The 23377-nt window shown below is 44.8% G+C and overlaps 1 protein-coding gene across 3 annotated transcripts in view; it reads left to right on the forward strand.

The window, feature by feature from the left end:
- The window catches only part of LOC111970184 (LIM domain and actin-binding protein 1-like), a 47820-nt gene extending 26125 nt beyond the window's left edge, over window positions 1–21695 (forward strand). For 2 of the 3 annotated variants that reach the window (XM_023996763.3, XM_023996764.3), the window contains 8 exons: window positions 6311–6763; window positions 15749–15803; window positions 16980–17077; window positions 17567–17632; window positions 18042–18093; window positions 18416–18498; window positions 18651–18784; window positions 19103–21695. In XM_023996763.3, coding sequence (XP_023852531.1) covers window positions 6311–6763; window positions 15749–15803; window positions 16980–17077; window positions 17567–17632; window positions 18042–18093; window positions 18416–18498; window positions 18651–18784; window positions 19103–20177 — 2016 coding nt within the window. In that variant the 3' untranslated portion in view covers window positions 20178–21695. The remainder of the gene's footprint in view (window positions 1–6310; window positions 6764–15748; window positions 15804–16979; window positions 17078–17566; window positions 17633–18041; window positions 18094–18415; window positions 18499–18650; window positions 18785–19102) is intronic. The other variant, XM_023996765.3, reaches the window with a different exon arrangement.
- The last annotated feature ends 1682 nt before the right edge of the window (window positions 21696–23377 follow it).

Below are 23377 nucleotides of genomic sequence, written 5' to 3' on the forward strand. Positions count from 1 at the left end.
AATACCAAAAGAGTTCTATAGCGCCTTGTAATATAGGTGGGTTGCAACAATTTTTGCACATCATTTTAGAAAGAGAGGGTCCAGATTGTCTAGCCCAGCTGATTTGTAGAGATACAGATTTTACAGCTCTTTCAGAACATCAGCTGTCTGGATTTGAGTGAAGAGGAAGCGGGGGGGGGGGGGTGCAAAGTTGCTGCAGGTGTGCTGAGATGTTGGCCGGGGTAGCCAGGTGGAAAGCATGGTCAGCCATGGAAAAATACTTATTGAAATTCTCAATTATCGTAGATTTATCGTGGTAACAGTGTTTCCTAGCCTCAGCTGGGAGGAGGTCTCTTATTCTCCATGGACTTTAGTGTTCCAAAACTTTGGAATTAGTGCTACAGGAAGCAAATTTCTGTTTGAAAAAGCCTTAGCTTTCCTAACTGACTGAGTATATTGGTTCCGTTTCTACCTCCCTGAAAAGTTGCATATCACGTGGGCTATTCGATGCTAATGCAGAACGCCACAGGATGTTTTGTGCTGGTCAAGGGCAGTCAAGTCTGGGGGAACCAAGGCTATATCTGTCTTAGTTCTACATTTTTTGAACAGGGCATGCTTATTTAAGATGGAGAGGAAAGCACTTTTAAAGAGCAACCAAGCATCCTCTACTGACGGATGAGGTCAATATCCTTCCAGGATACCAGGCCTGGTCGATTAGAAAGGCCTGCTCGCTGAAGTGTTTTAGGGAGCATTTGACAGTGATGAGGAGTGGTCGTTTGACCGCGGACCCATTACGCACGCAGGCAAAGAGGCAGTGATCACTGAGATCCTGGTGAAGACAGCAGAGGTTTATTAGAGGCAAATTGGTCAGGATGAATCTAAGAGGGTGCCATGGTTACAAATTTAGTACATGGTAGGTTCCTTGATCATTTGTGTGAGATTGAGGGCACTAGCGTAGATTGAGGATGGCCGGTGTGTTAAGCAGTGTCCAGTTTAGTCACCTAACAGTACGAACTCTGAAGATAGAGGGATGGGGGGGGGGGCATCAATACACATATGGCTCCAGGGCACAGCTGGGGGCTGAAGGGGTCTGAGATCCCCAAAGATTGGAAAGCTTCCGCGGTCATCCCCCTCTTCAAAGGGGAGACAGTCTAGACCCAAACTGCTACAGACCTATATCTATCTTGCCCTGCCTTTCTAAAATCTTCGAAAGCCAAGTTAATAAACAGATCACCGACCAACTTCGAATCCCACCGTACCTTCTCCACTATGCAATCTGGTTTCCGAGCTGGTCATGGGTGCACCTCAGCCACGCTCAAGGTCATAAACGATATCTTAACCGCCATCGATAGGAAACAGTACTGTGCAGCCATCTTCATCGACCTGTCCAAGGCCTTAGACTCTGTCAATCACTGGATTCTTATCGGCAGACTCAATAGCCTTGGCTTCTCAAATGACTGCCTCGCCTGGTTCACCAACTACTTCTCTGATCGAGTTCAGTGTGTCAAATCGGAGGGCCTGTTGACCGGACCTCTGGCAGTCTATGGGGGTGCCAMTGGGTTCAATTCTCGGGCCGACTCTTTTCTCTATATATATCAATGAATTCGCTCTTGCTACTGGTGATTCTCTGATCAACCTCTACGCAGACGACACCATTCTGTATACAGTCGTAGACAAAGTTTTTGAGAATAACACAAATATACATTTTCACAGTCTGCAGCCTCAGTATGTATGGTGGTAATTTGCATATACTCCAGAATGTTATGAAGAGTGATCAGATGAATTGCAATTAATTGCAAAGTCGCTCTWTGCCATGCAAATGAACTGAATCCCCCAAAAACATTTCCACTGCATTTCAGCCCTGCCACTAAAGGACCAGCTGACATTATGTCAGTAATTCTCTCGTTAACACAGGTGTGAGTGTTGACAAGGACAAGGCTGGAGATCACTCTGTCATGCTGATTGAGTTCGAATAACAGACTGGAAGCTTCAAAAGGAGGGTGGTGCTTGGAATCATTGTTCTTCCTCTGTCAAACATGGTTACCTGCAAGGAAACACGTGCCGTCATCATTGCTTTGCACAAAAAGGGCCTCACAGGCAAGGATATTGCTGCCAGTAAGATTGCACCTAAATCAACCATTTATCGGATCATCAAGAACTTCAAGGAGAGCGTTGTGAATTGTTGTGAAGAAGGCTTCAGGGCGCCCAAGAAAGTCCAGCAAGTGCCAGGACCGACTCCTAAAGTTGATTCAGCTGCGGGATCGGGGCACCACCAGTACAGAGCTTGCTCAGGAATGGCAGCAGGCAGGTGTGAGTGCATCTGCACGCACAGTGAGGCAAAGACTTTTGGAGAGTGGCCTGGTGTCAAGAAGGGGAGCAAAGAAGCCAGTTCTCTCCAGGAAAGACATCAGGGACAGAGTGATATTTTGCAAAAGGTACAGGGATTGGACTGCTGAGGACTGGGGTAAAGTCATTTTCTCTGATGAATCCCCTTTCCGATTGTTTGGGGCATCCAGAAAAAAGCTTGTCCGGAGAAGACAAGGTGAGCGCTACCATCAGTCCTGTGTCATGCCAACAGTAAAGCATCCTGAGACCATTCATGTGTGGGGTTGCTTCTCAGCCAAGGGAGTGAGACTCCACTCACAATTTTGCCTAAGAACACAACCATGAATAAAGAATGGTACCAACACATCCTCCGAGAGCAACTTCTCCAACCATCCAGGAACAGTTTCGTGACGAACAATGTCTTTTCCCAGCATGATGGAGCACCTTGCCATAAGGAAAAAGTGATAACTAAGTGGCTCGGGGAACAAAACATCGGTATATTGGGTCATGACCAGGAAACTCCCAGACCTTAATCCCATTGAGAACTTGTGGTCAATCATCAAGAGGCGGATGGACAAACAAACCCACAATTCTGACAAAACTCCAAGCATTGATTATGCAAGATGGGCTGCCATCAGCCAGGATGTGGCCCAGAAGTTGACAGCATGCTTGGGCGGATTGCAGAGGTCTTGAAAAAGGAGGGTCAACATTGCACATTTGACTCTCTGCATCAACTTCATTAATTGTCAATAAAAGCCTTTTGACCACTTATGAAATGCTTGTAATTATACTTCAGTATTCCATAGTAACATCTGACAAAAAATATCTAAAGACACTGAGGCAGCAGACTTTGTGAAAATTAATATTTGTGTCATTCTCAACTTTTGGCCACGACTGTACATCTTGCCCTTCTATGGACACTGTGCTACAGAGCACAGCTCATTTAGAGCTGTGCTAACAGCTCTAAATGAGCTTCAACGCCATACAACACTCCTTCCGTGGCCTCCAACTGCTCTTAAATGCTAGTAAAACTAAATGCATGCTCTTCAACCCGATCGCTGCCCGCCCGACTAGCATCACTACTCTGGACGGGTTCTGACCTAGAATATGTCGACAACTACAAATACCTAGGTGTCAACCAGACTGTAAACGCTCCTTCCAGACTCACATTAAGCATCTCCAATCCAAAATGTTAAAATCTAGAATCGGCTTCCTATTTCGCAACAAAGCATCCTTCACTCATGCTGCCAAACATACCCTCGTAAAACTGACTATCCTACCGATCCTTGATTTGGCGATGTCATTTACAAAATAGCCCCCAACACTCAGCAAACTGGATRYAGTCTATCACAGTGCCATCCGTTTTGTCACCAAACCCCCATATACTACCCACCACTATGACCTGTATGCTCTCGTTGGCTGGCCCTCACTACATATCCGTCGCCAAACCCACTGGCTCCAGGTCATCTATAAGTCTTTGCTAGGTAAAGCCCCGCCTTATCTCAGCTCACTGGTCACCATAGCAACACCCACCCGTAGCACGCGCTCCAGCTGGTAAATTGCACTGGTCATCCCCAAAGCCATCACTTCCTTTGGCCGCCTTTCCTTACAGTTCTCTGCTGCCAATGACTTAAACGAATTGCATAAATCTCTGAAGCTGGAGTCTTATCTCCTTTGAGCAACAGCTGTCAGAGCAGCTTACCTATCATTGTACCTGTATGCAGCCAATCTGTAAATGGCACACCCAACAACCATCCCCATATTATTACTTACCCTCTTGCTCTTTTGCACCCCAGTATCTCTACTTGCACATCATCATCTGCACATCTATCACTCCAGTATTAATGCTAAATTGTAATTATTTCGCCTCTATGGCCTGTTTATTGCCTACCTCCCTACTCTTCTAGATTTGCACACACTGTACATAGATTTTTCTATTTTTATTTTCTATTGTGTTATTGACTGTATGTTTGTTTATGTGTAACTCTGTGTTGTTTTTGTTGCACTGCTTTGCTTTATCTTGGCCAGGTCGCAGTTGTAAATGAGAACTTGTTCTCAACTGGCCTACCTGGTTAAATATAGGTGAAATAAAGTTTAAAAAAATAAAAATGGAATCCCTGAACCTTCAGCTGTGTTTGAGCTGGATTTACACAAAAAATAACAACATATATTTAAAATCTTTATTTGGGGATAAACATCAATAAGGGAAGTGAAAACTAAAGTTTAAAAAGAAAGAGACACAGTCAGCGAAGAGTTAAACCTTTTCCCAAATGTATCATTTTCTGGTTTCCTGGGGTATTACCCCCCCCCCCCCACCCCCCGCCTCAGTCTCTCTCTCCTGGTCTTGATGGGGGGTGGGCTAGTTCTTACATGCAGAGTTTTTCTAACTGCTAACATCTGGGAGAGCTTGATCACCCTTACTCAGCACAGAGACCAGAGGGAAGGACGGCAGACTGATTCCAGCTACAGGACTCTTTCCCCCTGCCTGCCACCTAGCCTCCCCACTACGCCTCGTTTCGTCTCGCTCTCACAGGTTTCACCACTTCTCTTTTCAAAAAACAGGAACAAACTTTTCATTGTCTGCTGCTCCTTTTCTTTTGTACGTATTGTACTCCAGTTGCTCTCACAAAGAGAATTATTGGGATTCTATTGGACCTTCTTTCGTTCAGTCCTCCCTTAAGCTCTGCTCTTTTTTTCATGTGTTTCCATCTAGTTTCCATCTAGTTTCTGTCACATCCTTTGTTGGTGGAACATGGCTTGATGTATTTTGCAGGTTAGGTTTGTTGGAATTGCATGGTTGTGGTGTGTGTGTGGTCAATGCGATGACATTGGGAAGTTGTGTAAGCTTTTTATRTCTCTCAAGTTTGTGTGGACCTCCAATGCTATATGGTTGACCACCTCGTTATCACATTGAAAGGAGAAGTCCGGTTTGTTCTTTGTTAGGGAGTTGTGGATGTTGATGGTTACCTACTGCTTGGGGCTTGTGTTATGGATGTCCCTTTACCACTTAGAATACATATTGTTTCTCTTCTTCACCGTGTGATTTAGATAGTTTGTATTAAGTTGGGCTCTGTTTACCATAGCCCAGTTCGAACATTGAGTTCCCCATTTTAACTTAACTTTATTAGTTCATTAGTTGACTCTATTCTGCTTTCAAAGGGCCATATTGTCATACATACCTTTTCAGAACTTCCCCATATTACAGACTGTTTCCAAGTGGGTGTTCATTTCCATATTTTCTAGTGGAGTATTGTTGTCTTCTAATAGTTCAGCTTGCTACTCGGCATCAGTTATGAGTTGGAAGCTTCATGGATGGTTGAGCCTATATGCTTAGCAGAGCAGAGAACCCTCTGTACTTTCAGGAAAAGGTGAGGTAGGGTGCCACAGAATGGAATGTGGTTGGGAAAGACGTCTCCATGTTTAGTGCTGCTCTCTCCATCTTGCGCCAAGACTTTGTCTGCCTCTCTAGAGTTGATTGTGCAGCAGCTGATGATTGCCAGCTCTGACTTCAGCTACTGTGACAACATATCTCTTTCCTGGACCAACTCTGGGAACAGCTGCTTATCTAATTTGAATGTTCTTCCACGTCAGTAACTACTGCTGTCCGCAAAGTATTTTCCCACTGTGGCCTCAGGAAGAAATTTATGAGCTTTTGATTTTTCCTCCGTTTTTTCCTGTTCGTTTGGTTGCAGTCTCGGTGCTTGGAATTGGATTACATAATACAGGACATGATTGACTGGTAGATGTAGGAAGCAACTGGTGATGACTATTTAGTTGGTAATGGTTTCATTCTAGCTTGTTTAGTCATTTGATCCCACAGAGTTGAAAAATGAGACTGACTATTTGTATTATTAACTGTTAGAAATTGGTACCGTATTTCTCATACAAGACTACTCCTACACACAATTACCTCTGTACCTCTTTCAGGACATTGCTTTAGTCAGTAACTTCAAGACATTCTTCCTGTTGACCATTCACTAATCTGCTCTCCTCTTTTTCCTGTCAGTCAGTGGAGAGCCTGCCTCCCACCCTGCGTTCAGGGAACCTGAGTGTTCTGAAGAAGCGCTGGGAGCAGCCAGGTCCTCGCCAAGACAGACCCGCCCCGCTATCCAACGGGCCACCCTGTGCCCRCCTCTCCCCCTCTGCCGTACCAAAACCAACTCCCCTGACCGAGCACCTTCCCCCAGCCAAGTCTCCGGAATCCCTGAACACTCAGGGTGGTCAAAGCACAGCCATCATCCGCTTCCAGTATCCTGCAGCAGCAGCTATAGCCGAGGAGGGACAGAGAGGGATGGAGAAGAAAGCGCAGCAGCCAAGCGAGCGAGAGGAGGAGAAAGAGCTGATGCAGGTGGAAGACGAGGTGGTGCCAGCCAGCCCCTGCACACCCATCGAGAAACCCAGCGTGCCTCTCAACAGCTTGAAGATGTTGTTTGAGAAGGGAGAGGGCACCAAGGGAAAGGTAAGACTGATAAGACACACATAATCAGTGGCTATGTATCCCTCTACACAGTGTATTTCCCTCTTTTCTCTAATGATACTTCTCTCTCTCACTCTGTCTCTTGGCATCTTCCTCAACATGTAGCGGCTCATTATGGTTGTGGGGTCAGGTCAGTCATCTGTGTGTGTGTGTGTGTGTGTGATTGGTTAGCCCCCTGTATCCAGCAGGGATGCAGCTGAACTCTTGATCTGTTGTTGCACAGCCAGAGATTTGAATGCTTCCTTTGAACTAGAGTCATGCTAGCAGTCACATGCCTTGGTACCTGATGCAATCGTGCTTTAAAAAAAGCTCTGTCTCTAGACTTCATAAGGCACCCCAAAGACCACTGTCTGTCTCAGTGCACATCACTAAGTACAGACAGAACACCCATTCACTGAGACTTCAGCACGCACACACACTTAGAGGAAACTTGCTAAAACTAGTTTACCTAATAACACAAGAGGCTCTCAAACGTGCATACACACACTGACTTGACGGAGACACCCCTAGTTGAGAGGTTAAATACTTCGTGCTMGACACACTGAGGGAGGGTCTCYTGTGGCTTCTCAGATATTAGCATAGATAAGTCACTCATTAGTGGCCATGTTAATGAACCGGCCCTCTCAGACTCATTACTGCCTAACTAACTCAACCCTTCAGTCCCTCTCTTCTGTCCCCACAAAAAGTTTCCTTAACTCAATTATTCACACTGCCCATATGTCCTGTCCCTTATCTCTTCCTAAACAACCCCCTCTTTAGTGCACAAACACACACGTACGTACACCATAATTGCCCAGGGTCAAGAAGGTACCCACATTCCTTGTCTTTCTCTTCAGACCCACCATTTTTGGAATTCTCCTTCCTTTCACTCTCTGTGTCCTGTCATTCTCCTTCAGTTAGGTATTCACCCCCCATGGCCCCCAACCCACCTCTCTCAGCATCACACAAGATTACACTCCACTTCTGTACACTGCTGCTCCTCCTATTTTTAAGTTTCCTGTTTCCTCTCAAATGTTCTTGTCTAATAAAAGTTTAGTAAAACTTTGGGGTGTGACTCTGAGACAATAGTACTTTGTATACATCATATTATTGTGAGACAATAGTGTATTGTATTCCTGGTGGTCTCTGCTTACCCTGGCTTAGCCAACAGTGTTGATGCATGGTCCAGGTGGGAGAGCAAGGCTGTGGAGTCCGACTCGGACTGGAGTGAGTTGCCACCACGCCTTGGTGTTCATCTCTTTTAAGTGTGTTCATGATGACCACTAGTCTAAGACCTATGCCTACATGTTGGAATTTCCCCCAGTGTCTCCTTAGGGAGACTGGTCTGAGAACAGTGGTTGTGTTGTAGTCTTTGTTCTCTAAGCCAGTCAGATGAGGCGTGCCACAATGGCCATGGTTCTGGACCTGTGCTGAATTTACTGCCAGAGCTTTTAAAGAAGGGAGTGACGGTAGGAGGGCCTCGATTCGTCTTCGTCTGAGAGCTGTGCTCGGTGTGTGTGTTTCCTTAATACACATACGCACAAAATCCTTTATTGCTACCCCAGTGCATTTCAGCTGACTACACCCGGCTGACCAGAGCTGAGGTGGGGTTGAGCATGGGGGGAGTACACACATGGACTCACGCACCATCTCACACACGCACACACACATTAGTGCCCGCCCCAGCTGTAGCTCAGCGCCTGCTCTGGGCTGATGCCATCTACAGCAGTGACGATGTCATGGGAGTGTTATGCACACACTCCTTACCCCCCAATCACTGGAGGCCTACAAACTCTGCTCTTACAGAACACACACTCTTCTCTCTCTCTCTCGTTCTCTCGTTCTCTCTCTCTCGTTCTCTCTCTCTCGTTCTCTCTCTTTTACTCTTTCTCTCTCTCGTTCTCTTTTACTCTCTCTCTCTCTCGTTCTCTTTTACTCTCTCTCTCTCTCTCCACTTGTTTCTAGTTCTCTTTTACTCTCTCCACTTGTTTCTAGTTCTCTTTTACTCTCTCCACTTGTTTCTAGTTCTCTTTTACTCTCTGTATTCACACTTTCTCTTTGTCTCTACTGTTTTTCGATCAGCCCTGGGGTGTAAGGAATCTGCATGCTTCCCATCCGGAACAGTCTGTGCATAATATTATGATGACATTTTGTGATGTTTTGGTCTTCGGTAAGTTTTTTTTCATCTGTTTGTGCAAAAAAAAAAAGTAGCCGACGTCTACGCCCCTTCAGTGGTTGGTCAACAGCAGGGATTTTTCAATTAAGTGTTTGTCGTTATTCAACGAGAGACGACTTGTTTTAATGCACATTTTTCAGAGTTCGGCTTGGTACCAGCCAAACCGAAGCATGGTGACGCCTTATGAGCTAGGATGTTGTATATCAGTCCAAATAGCTAAATAGCTAAATAGCTGTAATGGATCCTGGACATAAAAGGTTGAGATGGAACAGATCATGCTGGGCTGTGATTCACTGCCTGGCTGAGCCCTAAATAAAACCCTATATTGCTTGCCACTGGCATTAGTCTTACCTCTATTACCATAGTATTCAAAACATAGGTACCGAAGTTATTAATTTTTTTTGCATAGTTTTGTACAGTACCAGTCAGATGTTTGGACATACCTACTCATTCAAGTTAAAAAATGTTTTTTTACTATTTTCTACATTGTAGAATAATAGTGGAGACATCAAAACTATGAAATGACACATATGGAATCATGTGGTAACCAAAAAWGTGTTAAACTAATCAAAATATATTTTATATGTGAGATTTTTCAAAGTAGCCACCCTTTGCCTTGATGACAGCTTTGCACACTCTTGGCATTCTCTCAACCAGCTTCATGAGGTAGTCAGCTGGAATGCTTTTGCACTTGTTGGCTGCTTTTCCTTCACTCTGTGGTCCAACTCACCCCAAACCATCTCAATTGGGTTGAGGTCGGGTGATTGAGGAGTCCAGGTTATCTGATACAGCACTACATCACTCTCCTTGGTATAATAGCCCTTACACAGCCTGGAGGTGTGTTGGGTCATTGTCTTGTTGAAAAACAAATGATAGTCCCACTAAGCGCAAACCAGATGGGACGGTGTATCGCTGCAGAATTCTGTGGTAGCCATGCTGGTTAAGTGTGCCTTGAATTCTAAATAAATAACAGACTGTGTCACCAGTAAAGCACCATCACACCTCCTTCTCCATGCTTCACGGTGGGAACCACACATGCAGAGGTCATCCATTCACCTACTCTGCATCTCACAAAGACACGGCGGTTGGAACCAAAAATCGCAAATTTGGACTCATCAGACAAAAGGACAGATTTCCAWTTTTTTTYTTCTAATGTCCATTGCTTGTGTTGCTTGGCCCAAGCAAGTCTCTTCTTCTTATTGGTGTCCTTTAGTAGTGGTTTCTTTGCAGCAATTCCACTATGAAGGCCTGATTCACGCAGTCTCCTCTGAACAGTTTGTTGATGTGTCTGTTACTTGAACTCTGTGAAGCATTCATTTGGGCTGCAATCTGAGGTACACTCAATTGCTGATTTCTTWGGCTGGTAACTCCAATGAACTTATTCTCTGCAGCAGAGGTAACTCTGGATCTTCCTTTCCTGTGGCGGTCCTCATGAGAGCCAGTTTCATCATCAGTGCGAACCACCGCATTTAACCATGGCAAGGTGACTGGGGATATGGTCAAACACAAACAGTGTAGTTATTCCCTCCGTAAGGCAATCAAACAGGCAAAATGTCAGTACAGAGACAAAGTGGAGTCGCAATTCAACGGCTCAGACACGAGACGTATGTGGCAGGGTCTACAGACAATCACGGATTACAAAGGAAAAACCAGCCACATCGCGGACACCGTCTTGCTCCCAGACAATCTAAGCACTTTCTTCGGCCCGTTTTGAGGATGACACAGTGTCATCAACGCGGCCCGCTCCCAAGGACTGGGAGCTCTCCTTCTCCGTGGTCGACGTAAGACATTTTAAACGTGTTAACCCTCGCAAGGCTGCCGGCCCAGACGGCATCCCTAGCCGCGACCTCAGAGCATGCGCAGACCAGCTGGCTGGAGTGTTTACGGACATATTCAATCTCTCCCTATCCCAGTCTGCTGTCCCCACATGCTTCAAGATGGCCACCATTGTGCCTGTACACAAGAAAGCAAAGGTAACTGGACTAAATTACTATCGCGCAGTAGCACTCACTTCTGTCATCATTTTATTTATTTCACCTTTATTTAACCAGGTAGGCTAGTTGAGAACAAGTTTTCATTTACAACTGTGACCTGGCCAAAGTAAAGYAGTGCCACACAAACAACAACAGAGTTACACATGGAATCACAAACATACAGTCAATAATACATTTTTTTTTAAAGTCTATATACAGTGTGTGCAAATGAGGTAGGATAAGGGAGGTAAGACAATGAATAGGCCATAGTGGCTAAATAATTACAATATAGCAATTAAACACTGGAGTGATAAATGTGCAGAAGATGAGTGTGCAAGTAGAGATACTGGGGTGCAAAGGAGCAAAAAATAAATAAAAAATAACAGTATGAGGATGAGGTAGTTGAATGGGCTATTTACAGATGGGCTATGTACAGGTGCAGTGATCTGTGAGCTGCTCTGACAGCTGGTGCTTAAAGCTAGTGAGGGAGATATGAGTCTCCAGCCTCAGTGATTTTTGCAGTTTGTTCCAGTCATTGGCAGCAGAGAACTGGAAGGAAAGGTGGCCGAAGGAGGAATTGGCTTTGGGGGTGACCAGTGAAATATACCTGCTGGAGCGCGTGCTACGGATGGGTGCTGCTATGGTGACCAGTGAGCTGAGATAAGGCGGGGCTTTACTTAGCAAAGACTTATAGATGACCTAGAGCCAGTGGGTTTAGCGACGAATATGAAGCGAGGGCCAGCCAACGAGAGCATACAGGTCGCAGTGGTGGGTAGTATATGGGGCTTTGGTGACAAACCGGATGGCACTGTGATAGACTGTATCCAGTTTGCTGAGTAGAGTGTTGGAGGCTATTTTGTAAATTACATCGCTGAAGTCAAGGATCGGTAGGATAGTGAGTTTTACGAGGGTATGTTTGGCAGCATGAGTGAAGGATGCTTTTTTGCGAAATAGGAAGCCGATTCTAGATTTAATTTTGGATTGGAAATGCTTAATGTGAGTCTGAAGTGCTTTGAGAGACTAGTCAAGGATCATATCACCTCCACCTTACCTGCCACCCTAGACCCAYTTCAGTTTGCATACCRCCCCAACAGGTCTACAGACGACGCAATCGCCATCACACTGCACACTGCCCTATCCCATCTCTATCCCAAGAGGAATACCTATGTGAGAATGCTATTCATTGACTACAGCTCAGCATTCAACACCATAGTACCCTCCAAGCTCATCATTAAGCTTGAGTCCCTGGGTCTCAACCCTGCCCTGTGCAATTGAGTCCTGGACTTTCTGACGGGCCGCCCCCCAGGTGGTGAAGGTAGGAAAAAACATATCCACTTCGCTGATCCTCAACACTGGGGCCCCACAAGGGTGCGTGCTCAGCCCCCTCCTGTACTCCCTSTTCACCCATGACTGCGTGGCCATGCAGTCATGCGTGGCCTTCCAACTCAATAATCATGTTTGCAGATGACACAACAGTAGTGGGCTTGATTACCAACAATAACAAGACAGCCTACAGGGAGGAGGTGAGGGCCCTCGGAGTGTGGTGTCAGGAAAACAACCTCTCACTCAACGTCAACAAAACAAAGGAGATGATTGTGGACTTCAGGAAACAGCAGAGGGAGCACCCCCCCCCTATCCACATCAACGGGACAGTAGTAGAGAAGGTGAAAAGTTTTTAAAGTTCCTTGGCGTACACATCACGGACAAACTGAAATGGTCCACCCATACAGAGAGTAGTGAAGGTGCAACAGCGCCCTCACTAACATTTACAGATGCACAATTAAGAGCATCCTGTCGTGCTGTATCACATCCTGATATGGCAACTGCACCGCCCTCAAACGCAGGGCTCTCCAGAGGGTGGTGCGGTCTGCACAACGCATCACCAGGGGCAAACTACCTGCCCTCCAGGACACCTACAGCACCCGATGTTACAGGAAGGCCAAAAAGATCATCAAGGACAACAACCACCCGAGCCACTGCCTGTTCACCCCGCTACCATCCAAAAGACGAGGTCGGTACAGGTGCATCAAAGCTGGGACCGAGAGACTGAAAAATCACTAACACAGAGAGGCTGCTGCCTACATMGACTCCAATCATTAGGCACTTTAATAAATGGATCACTAGTCACTTTAGAAAATGCATAGGGCATAGGCCTACCCACTTGGGAGCCAGACCCAGCCAATCAGAATGAGTTTTGGTTTTCGGTCCCCCACAAAAAGGGTTTATTACAGACAGAAATATGGCTCAGTTTCATCAGCTGTCTGGGTGGCTGGTCTCAGATGATCCTTCAGGGGAAGAAGTATGATGTGGAGGTCCTGGGCTGGCGTGGTAACACGTGGTCTGCAGTTGTGAGGCCGGTTGGACGTACTGCCGAATTCTCTAAAACGACGTTGGAGGTGGCTTATGGTAGAGAAATTAACATTCAATTCTCTGGCAACAGCTCTGGTGGACATTCCTGCAGTCAGCATGCCAATTGCACGCTCCCTCAACTTGAGACATCTGTGGCATTGTGTTGTGTGGCAAAACTGTACATTTTAAGGGGGCATTTTATTGTCCCCTGCACAAGGTGCATCTGTGTAATGATTATGCTGTTTAATCATCTTCTTGATATGCAACACCTGTCAGGTGAATGGATTATCTTGGCAAAGGAGAAATGCACATTAACAGGGATGTAATCAAATTTGTGCAAAAAAWTGGAGAGAAATACATTTTRGTGCATATTTCAGCTCACGAAACATGGGACCAACACTTTACATGTTGCGTTTATATATAAAAAACATTATGTACATTTCTCCGATTTTTCCCAGACCTCAAAAGTGGTCTCCTGGTGTGGTTAAAGCTTTTTTGTGGACTTAGAACATCCAATTTTGTTGTTTTTCTAAAATAAACTAGGAAAAAAGGAAAACTGGAAGAACAAAACCTTTACTTTTCAAGATAATGTTGGCTATTTCATTTTTATGTTTTAATAAAATACATAATTTGAAGAAAAAACATTATTGTGGCAATTCATATCTTGCAGTAAAATTGTAAATAATACTTTAATCTCAAGAGAAGACAGGTTAAATGTTTCATGTTCTCTTAGAAAATAGTCCTAATCATATAGGCCTAGAACTATATTGATTTGTTTAACACTTTTGATTCCATATGTGTTATTTCATAGTTTAGATGTCCTCACTATTATTCTACAATGTAGAAAATAGTCAAAATAAAGACCTTTTGAATGAGTAGGTGTGTCCAAACTTTTGACTGGTACTCTGTCATGGTAGAGTAGTGTGTAATAATGTGTTGTTAAGTACTGTTTTATTGTGTGTAGCAGCAGCTAATGGGGATCCAGAATAAATACAAACATAAATACAAAAAGGAAACGTTTCAATTAGTCTACACCTGTTGTTTACTAAGCATGTGACACATGCAATTAGATTTGAATACCATAACAAATGTTTCCAATCTAGGAGGTAAACTCGATAAGATAGTCAATCATTTCACTGTCTATTTCAGATGGAGTCAAGGCCACCAAAATAGAGCTCCTGCAAAAAACATCCCTGTGTGTTTAAAGTGTATAGCCTACTGGTGTAGAGGCTGGGGGTGTGTGCATGCGTGTGCGTGTTAATGGGTAGAGTGGCTGTGTCATGGGGGAGTTGGTGGGGGGGACAGACAGTCCTGTCTGACAATGGCTCTGGCTCTTGAGCTTATTAGGGGATTAACTCTGTGTACACATGTCCGCACCCATACAGTATGTGTACATACAGTAGTGTGTGTGGTTAGTGGGGGTGTAGGGGGTGCGTCTCCCTTGACTTTCTGGTAAGTCATTATGTGGTTCATTGCAGTTTCTATCTGTTGTGTGGTGCTAGAAGTGTTTTACATCTATTAAGTGGTTTGTCTTGTCATATTTGTTTATTTTCCAATTTGAAATGCATATTATGCATAATGGTTCTTTGTTAATAACCATACAGAATTGAGTTTAGCTGTAGAATTCATTGCAKCTGCTGTCCAAAATTTACCGAATGCAGTAAATTCACCATCTTGTTCAAATTAGAAATGTTTCARCAACTTGGGACAATTGAGCTTCTTATGAAATCTGATATCACCATAGATATTTGGTGATTGTTTTGGTGTTTAACAGTAAAGTGTTCCTTACTGTTATCAGTCTCTCTTTTGGGCAAATTAGATTATTCACTGACGTGAACGCTTGGTTTTTGGTTAGGTCTAGAGCTAAAATATTGGCTCCCGTGTGGCCCAGTGGCCTGAGGCACTGCATCTCTGTGCAAGAGGCGTCACTGCAGTCCCTGGTTCGAATCCAGGCTGCATCACATCTGGCCATGATTGGGAGTCCCATAGGGCGGCGCACAATTGGTCCAGCATTGGCAGGGGTAGGCCGTCATTGTAAATAAGAATTTGTTCTTAACTAACTCAAAGGTCAAATAAATCAATCAATAAAATAGAGCAAGGTGTGGGGGGGAATAGAACATGCTCCAAATGGGTGTGTTTTTGTGTGTGTACCTGGGTTAATAGGGGTTTGTTTAAGCAACCATCAGTGGCTCATTGTAATGTAAAGGATATGCAGGAACTGGCTTTGATGTCAATGGGCCAAACCATTGTGAGAGAGGTGGGAGTTGTGGGGGTGGTCAAGAGTGACCAATGACGGAGCTTAATGTTTTATGAGTGTTGMTATGGGTAGCAACGCAGAGGCCAACAAACGAAGGCTTAAAGATAGATGGAAGTAGAGAAAGCAGGAGGAGTCTGTGGTTGCTGAGTTGAAGGTGAGGACATAGGACTTGTACAATCTGAGGTTGTGTAATAAGCTGAACCCTGACCGTTGACCCCTGTGTTATCATCCAGGTGAGCACAGGACTACACAGCAGCTCCTCCGAGGACATGGACCAGAGACTAGGAGGTAATGCATGAGCACACACATATATACACACACACACACACACACACACACACACACACTGCACAAGACCCATACAGTATAATCAAATTATGAGGTCACAGCTGGTATCACCAGCACTAGGCACCAACTGACAAAGGATCCCATGCAGAGAGGTGCCCAGTGCACTCATTCTATCCATGAATGTTACAGATGAGGATGCAGGGTTTGCATTGACAGATTTTTGTTTTGTTATCCACCGGTGCAACATTTGAGTCATTTAGCAGACACTCGTATCCAGAGCGACTTATATTTAGTGCATTCATCTTAAGATAGCTAGGTGGGACAACCACATGTAACCACTGGTAAGTACATTTCCCCCCAATAAAGGCATTATCAGCTTAGTTGGTGCTAGTAGGAATAAGAGAATTGCAGGTTTATTTATTTGTATTTTTTAGAAGGGCTGTGGTTGAACTGTGTGGCAGAACAGTGCGTCAATTCATAGTGAGGGCACTGTGCTCCATCTAAAAAGACCAGCTTTATTTACTTAATTCATAAACTTTTGGCAGCTTTTATATACCCTTTGCCCAGGTTGTTTTCATAGTAGCTAATGTAGGACCGTGTTTTCACAGTTCTTTTTGTTTTTGGTCTCAAATCAACATACAGGGCTTCTGATAACATCGCATCAACATACAGGGCTTCTGATAACATCGCATCAACATACAGGGCTTCTGATAACATCGCACACTCATACGGCTTCTGATAAACATCGCATCAACATACAGGTTTCTGATAACATCGCATCAACATACAGGGCTTCTGATAACATCGCATCACACACATACAGGGCTTCTGATAACATCGCATCAACAACAGGCTTCTGATAACATCGCATCAACATACAGGGCTTCTGATGGCATCGTAATCCAACATACAGGGTCTTCTGATAACATCGTTCAACATACAGGGCTTCTGATAACATCGCATCAACATACAGGGCTTCTGATAACATCGCATCAACATACAGGGCTTCTGATAACATCGCATCTCAACATACAGGGCTTCTGATAACAACATCGTATCAGAACCAGGTGGTGGATCAGGAGAAAGAAACTTCATTATGCTCATCTCTGTGTCCGTGTGTGTGTATCTCTGTGTGTGTATCTCTGTGTCCGTGTGTGTGTGAATTTTTTCTCGTAGTGTTGTCCCCTGACAGAGTGGTTGAGACCACCTCCCTGAAGGAAAGAATGGCCAAGTACCAGTCAGCCGCTACCAAAAAGGGCCCACTAGCACRCACTGTGAGTTTGTGTGTGTGTTTGTTTATTATAGATGCTATCCTACATTTTTTACACACTCCCCTCCTCTCACATTTACTCTCCTTTATTTAGGAGATACTAGGGACACCGTTGACTCAGTTACCAGACCTAAATGTCCTTTTTAGAAGGACCTCTGCTCTTGTTAAATGGTCACATTATATTTTTACATTTTAGTTATTTAGCAGACGCTCTTATCCAGAGCGACTTAGTGCATTTATCTTAAGATAGCTAGGTGGGACAATCACATATCACAGTCATAGTAAGTACAAAGTAGCTATCAGCAAAGACAGTAAGAAAAAATAAAACATTCAAGGCTAATGTAAGGATAGTGTAAATGGGAAAAGTTGCGTAACTAATGTCAAAGAAAGACCGATCATACTTCACATATTTTGTAAAGATGGCCTTGGTTTGGCATTTCATGTCTCTCTTGTCACTGTGTTCTTCTACTGATCAACCTCTATTCATCTGCAGACCAGTCAGTCAGAGCGAGAGGATAACAGGCTGAAGGAGAATGTGCCCCCTAGTGGTGTGGCTGTGGTAAGTACCTGTGTGTGTGTGTGTGTGTGTGTGTGTGTGTGCGTGTGTGGTGTGTGTGTGTGTGTGTGGTGCGTGTGAGAAAGTTGGTTTTGAGGTGGGTACGTGAGAGAGAGAGCGAGCGACTGAGTGAACATAGTGAATCTTTGACATAAACTGTGTTTGTGTGTGAAGATTAGTTAATTGGATAGGGGAGCAGCGTTTAAGCAGATACACACTGTAAACCAATCAAAGCTGATGTGCTGTGAGTAAATGAACATACAAGACTGAACATAGTCTCCTAAAATACCTGCTCTTAAACATGAWTACACAGTGACAGTAAACTCATTTTTTGTACTATTTTAAATGGATGAACAAGCTATACTGTTTTTTTGGATTGCTATAACAAGGTTCTCTCTTTTTTTCTACTCAGAGCCAGGCTTTAGAGTCCTACAGCAGAAAAGTTGCTGTAGCAGAGACCAATGGTGAGTAAGCTTTAATTTCCCTCCCTATCTCGCATGATGTCAACCCCACAGCTCTTGGCTGGGGGCGCCGGGGACAGCGGGGCAACGGCTGCTCTTGCCTCTGATTGGTCCTCTGTATTCTAGGTTAAAGGGCAGAGAGGGGTGGAGTACCGACTGGGTCGTTACTCTGAGTTACTGCTCTGTGTCTAGTGAAAAGCCTGGCTCCTTTAAAAATATATATATGTATTGTTATATTGCTCTGCTCAGCTGTGACACTGACCTCCGGAGTCAAGATGAAGTCCCTGTAGTCTGACCGGTATGTTATGTGTTTGGTCTGTTTCAGGGGATGGCATGGACAAATCTAGTTTTAAGGGTAGTACCTCATCTTCATCCTCAGTCCACAGTGACTTGCCCAAGGCAGCCTGGGTGAGTTCTCTCCATAGCCTCCATCACAATGACACGTACAACTGTAGTAACATGTATTAAATCAAGGAAATCAATATAAAATCTGACAGTAAGAGTTGTTACTGACAACCACAATTCAGTGTGTGAAAGGCACATCCTTAATGTGTGTGTAGAAGTTCTGCCTTTCCGTGAGGGAGACGTGCATTACGTGCCTAAAGACAGTGTACCCGCTGGAGAGGCTGGTGGCCAACACCCAGATCTTCCACACCACCTGCTTCCGCTGTCTCCACTGCAACACCAAGCTCAGGTACTAGTAGGGATGCTCACTCACTACGGGACACTTCAAATAACATTATATTGTAATTTTGTCAATGTACTCTTTCATTCAAATGTCACATTCCAAAACATTTAGAAACCATTGGGGGAAAAGAAAAAAGAACATGTTAAAAGTATTGTCTATCGTGCATGATAATTCTATCTTTTCAATATGCCTTTTTAATTGGATTTATCCCAAGCTGAATCGATTGGAGTAACATTAGCTKTGAAATGTACATTTTGTTTCAGTGACCGGTGTCTTGTCTGCATCTAGCTATTGTATGTTTTTTTGCTGCTCTCTGCTGTTCAGCCTGGGGAGCTATGCCTCTCTACATGGTAAGGTCTACTGCAAGCCCCACTTCAGCCAGCTGTTCAAGGCCAAAGGCAACTACGACGAGGGCTTTGGCCGCCGCCCCCACARGGACCTGTGGACGCCCCGTGCCGAGGAAGAGGAGGAAGAAGGAGTAGACCGGGTAGTGGAGAAGAGGTCTACGGAGCGGGCAGAAAGAGCTGTGGTGGTGTCCCATCCAGCCGAGACACCACTCTCCCCAGCCAAGCAGTCCAGCCCCATGGTGGAGGAGTTTCCCCTGGCCAAGGTGACAGACCTGACTGCCTCTCACGAGACACACAGCCACATTTCCTCCGCCGAGAAAATACCAGAGGCCCGCAGGCTTAGGGTTGCCTGGCCCCCTCCTGCTGACAGTTATGCTGGAGCCTCTCCTGCTCTGGAGGGTGGTGGTGTGGGCCGGCCCTGGAGGGCCAAGTGGCCCCCGGAGGGCGAGGTGTCATCGTCCACCCTGAGCCCCGACAGGGCCGAGCTGAAGAGCCTCAGGAGGAGCTCGTCTCTGAAGGAGCGCAATCGGCCCTTCTCGGTGGCCCCCAGCCTCACTAACACCAATGCCCTGGGGCCACGGGAGCACCGCCATCCCCTCAAATCCCTGATGGAGAGGAGGGGGTCGCTGGAGGACAGCTGCTCCACGCTTAAGGAACCAGAACCCCAACTCCAGAGGGGGAGAGAGGAGGAGAAAGAGGGGAGCAGGCCCACACCGCCCAGCAGMAGTGCAGTGAACGGAGAGATCAGCTGCGAGGAGGTGGAGAGTCTCCCAGCAACGCAGGACAAGAAAGAAGAGCCGATGAAGAAAGGAAAAGAAGCAGCAATGGAGGATGAAGAGGAAAGGGCTTCTTTAAAATGCGAAAGTGCCTCTCCAGACATCCTAGCATCTCCGCCCCCGCAGCCCAAACACAACCGCAGCTCCCAGGACGTGGGCTTCTGGGAGGGGGAGGAGGGAGGCGAAGGAGAGGGGGAACAGCTCACCATAGAGGAGATGATCAAGAGGAACCGCTATTATGAGGAAGATGAGGAGGAAGAGGAAGATGACGTCTGAATAGACACTCAGCTCTGAATCGGACTAGATTTAGACCGGACACACACCATGGACACACACCAACATATTATGTCCCTAGTACTCCCTGTCCACTTTATAAAACCCAGGGAGTTCTTAAAAGTGCAGGGACACAACAATTGTGATTTTTCTCTGTTTGGGTGTAATTTGTGATCATTTTGAGTGTTTGTTTCRTTCACAGTAGAAAAGTTAGCAATACATCAGTCTTACTACACTACATTGAACCAAATAGCCTRATTATTTTAGTGATTTCTGAGGGAGCCTGATAGAAGGGACTGGTAGATTGTAGACGGTTGGATTAAAAACATTTAGTACCGTTTTGTATTTTTACGCTGGAAAGGCTGGTCTGTGTCTTTTTTAAACTGGGAGTGAATACAGTTACGATCTTTATGATACACAGCCCTGATTGGCGGATAGGATACACAGCCCTGATTGGCGGATAGGGTTGTCTAGACCAGGGTTTCCTAAACTCGGTCCTGGGGCCTCCCCTGAGTGCACGTTTTGGTTTTTGCCCTAGCACTACACAGCTGATTCAAATAACCAACTCATCATCAAGCTTTGATTATTTGAATCAGCTGTGTAGTGTTAGGGCAAAAACCAAAATATGCACCCAGGGTGGGCTCCAGTACTGAGTTTGGGAAAACCTGGCCTAGACCCTAGAGCAGGGGTATTCAACTCTTACCCTACGAGSTCCGGAGCTTGCTGGTTTTCTGTTCTACTTGATCATTAATTGTACCCGGTCTAAATCAGTCCCTGATTAGAGGGGAACAATGAAAAACTCAGTGGAACTAGCTTGGAGGTCCAGAGATGAGTTTGAGGGCTCTAGAGCCTACAACTTCAGAGTAGGACGATACATATTATGCAAATAAAAGATGACTGGTCATTGGTCAGAAAAATCAGATTGTGATGTAATGCTGTGGGCCAAAAACTACATCCCCTTTTTTTCAAAAGCTGTTACACTAAAAGGGCATCATCAACATTTTCACAATTTCAGTGTTATTTCGGAAATATCAATAAAAAAGGGAAATCACGTTTGACTGCACTGCCCCTTTAAGTGGCCTAGTTAGTACAAACCACTGCCAGATGGATTCCAGGATCAGAGCTGCTTTAAATAATCACAAGCAGACGCTTCATGGGTTTGATAGTACTTGATCTTGTAATATACCTTAAGAATCAAAAAAGGCTTGTGACAGAATGTGGTAATTTGATCCGGGATGACTAAACCAACAACCAATGTACTATCTGTGATGTAYGTTTGGGTCCTTTCCCTTCCTGGGTGTATATTTKTAGTTGTCCTTTGACACAGTGCCTGTTTTAAATTGTATAAAATGCATCCTATTTTATAATGAATTTAGAAAACTGGATAAATACAGATTATTATATTTACCCTCAATGTTTTATACTTAATTTTTTTGGGTCCTCCATAAAGTAATCTTGGAATTGTACGTCTCGAGACGACCAAAGTGTTTGAAATAAATAATAAATGTTCTATCATTGATACATCTGTTGTCTTGTTTCAGTACATGAACTAAGGCCGTGATTCAATACGATCGCCCTTGTAGCCAGCTTTGAAAGGCAATGTTTCCGCGTTTTTGACATCACATTCATGGTGAATGCTGTAAATGTCAGCCCAATTGGAAATTACCTTTTAAATGTCAGATCTGCGTTTATAGCGTGCTTAACTCAGTACAGTGTTATGATACTGATGATTTGTCGCCACAGATTGTTTATTTACCTTTCTACTGTTGTGGCTAGATGGAAAAGGCCTACAGCGCCATCTATTGGTCGTGTAAGGGACAMCAGTTGACATCTGTAGCATTGTAGCTAAGCCTAACCCTTTTCCTAACCTCTTTCTTAAACTGCCACGTTAATTATCCTAACTTGCAATTTAAACAAACCATCTGTGGGTACAAATCAGCAGTATCACCCATAGAGAATGATAGAGGCCTCTAGGTGCCAAAAGTCCGTATTAGAATGGGCAGCGCCATTTGAAGGCTTCCAACATTTTAATGTAGGCCTACTCCATCTAGCCACAACGGTAGAAACATAAACTAACCATCTGTGGTGACAAATCATCAGTATCATTACACCAGATTGAACCCCAGCCTTAAAGGGCACGTAGCAGCTATTTCTCAATGTCAGAAATGCATATACTAGTAACTTCGAGCACTCCAAGAAAACATTCCCAAATKACAAACTCTTAAATACATTTGTATAATACTGTAATATTGTTCTAAAAGTTGGGTTTGAGGTTTTCTCCAAATCAGCTCTAACTTCAAAAATAATCCCAAAACACTCCGTGGTCAGCGTCACAAAGCGCGTAATAACAAAATTCATGCTCACCCTTCATGTACTAGTGGGTTAAAACAAATACTTCTGGACTAGTGGTATGGAGCTAGCTTGGTCATCAAGATGACCAAGATTTGTATGGTAGCAGGGTGTGGTAACACTTGCTATGCTAATGTGAGTATGCCTCTATGGCCACGCAAATGAAACACTTTGTAAAAAGTGGGATACATTTGTGAGAATAAGGCGGGCGAATTGGGCATCTACTCGTCAATCTGTCTCTGCGGCCAGCCAACCACCCCCTCGAGAAGAGAATGGACCCCGGAAAGAAAAGCTTCCTTGTCCACCTAAGAGCTATTGTGCCAGAGCGGCAAGGCCAGGCTGGGGAGAGAAGGCCACAACAGTAGCACATGGGAGCCGGCTCTAGGGGCAGCAGAACACCTCATTGTTCTGTCAGGACTGAGGTTCAGTAGTTAGTAGAGCAGGGAGATTGAACTGCCTACCACAGGGCWCTGTTTTATAGGACCTTTGTGGACTGTGCTTTACTGAAACAGCTTTTTTCTKTAACATCAAGGTGATGTGCTGCTACGCTCATCATCAGAGAGGAGAATCTTGTCCATTCTCATCTGCTCAGAATAGATTTTAATGCAGAGACAAGAATGGTATCCACAAGTTTATCTGACTCTAAGTAAATAAAGGGCCTCATTGCCAAAATCCAGAAGCATCCCTTAAACTAGCCAAATGACACGTTAAGGAGAAAACACATCGCACCGAATGACGATCTGCCGTTCATTTGGCGCAGTGTGTTTTAGGGACCACCTGCCAGTAGGTGCCCCTTTCTAAATTTCTAGCGGTCACGTTTGATGCCAGAGCTCTTTTGACCAGCAGGTGCCACT

The sequence above is a fragment of the Salvelinus sp. IW2-2015 genome, linkage group LG11 (genome assembly GCF_002910315.2).
Source record: "Salvelinus sp. IW2-2015 linkage group LG11, ASM291031v2, whole genome shotgun sequence".
Lineage (NCBI taxonomy): Eukaryota > Metazoa > Chordata > Actinopteri > Salmoniformes > Salmonidae > Salvelinus > Salvelinus sp. IW2-2015.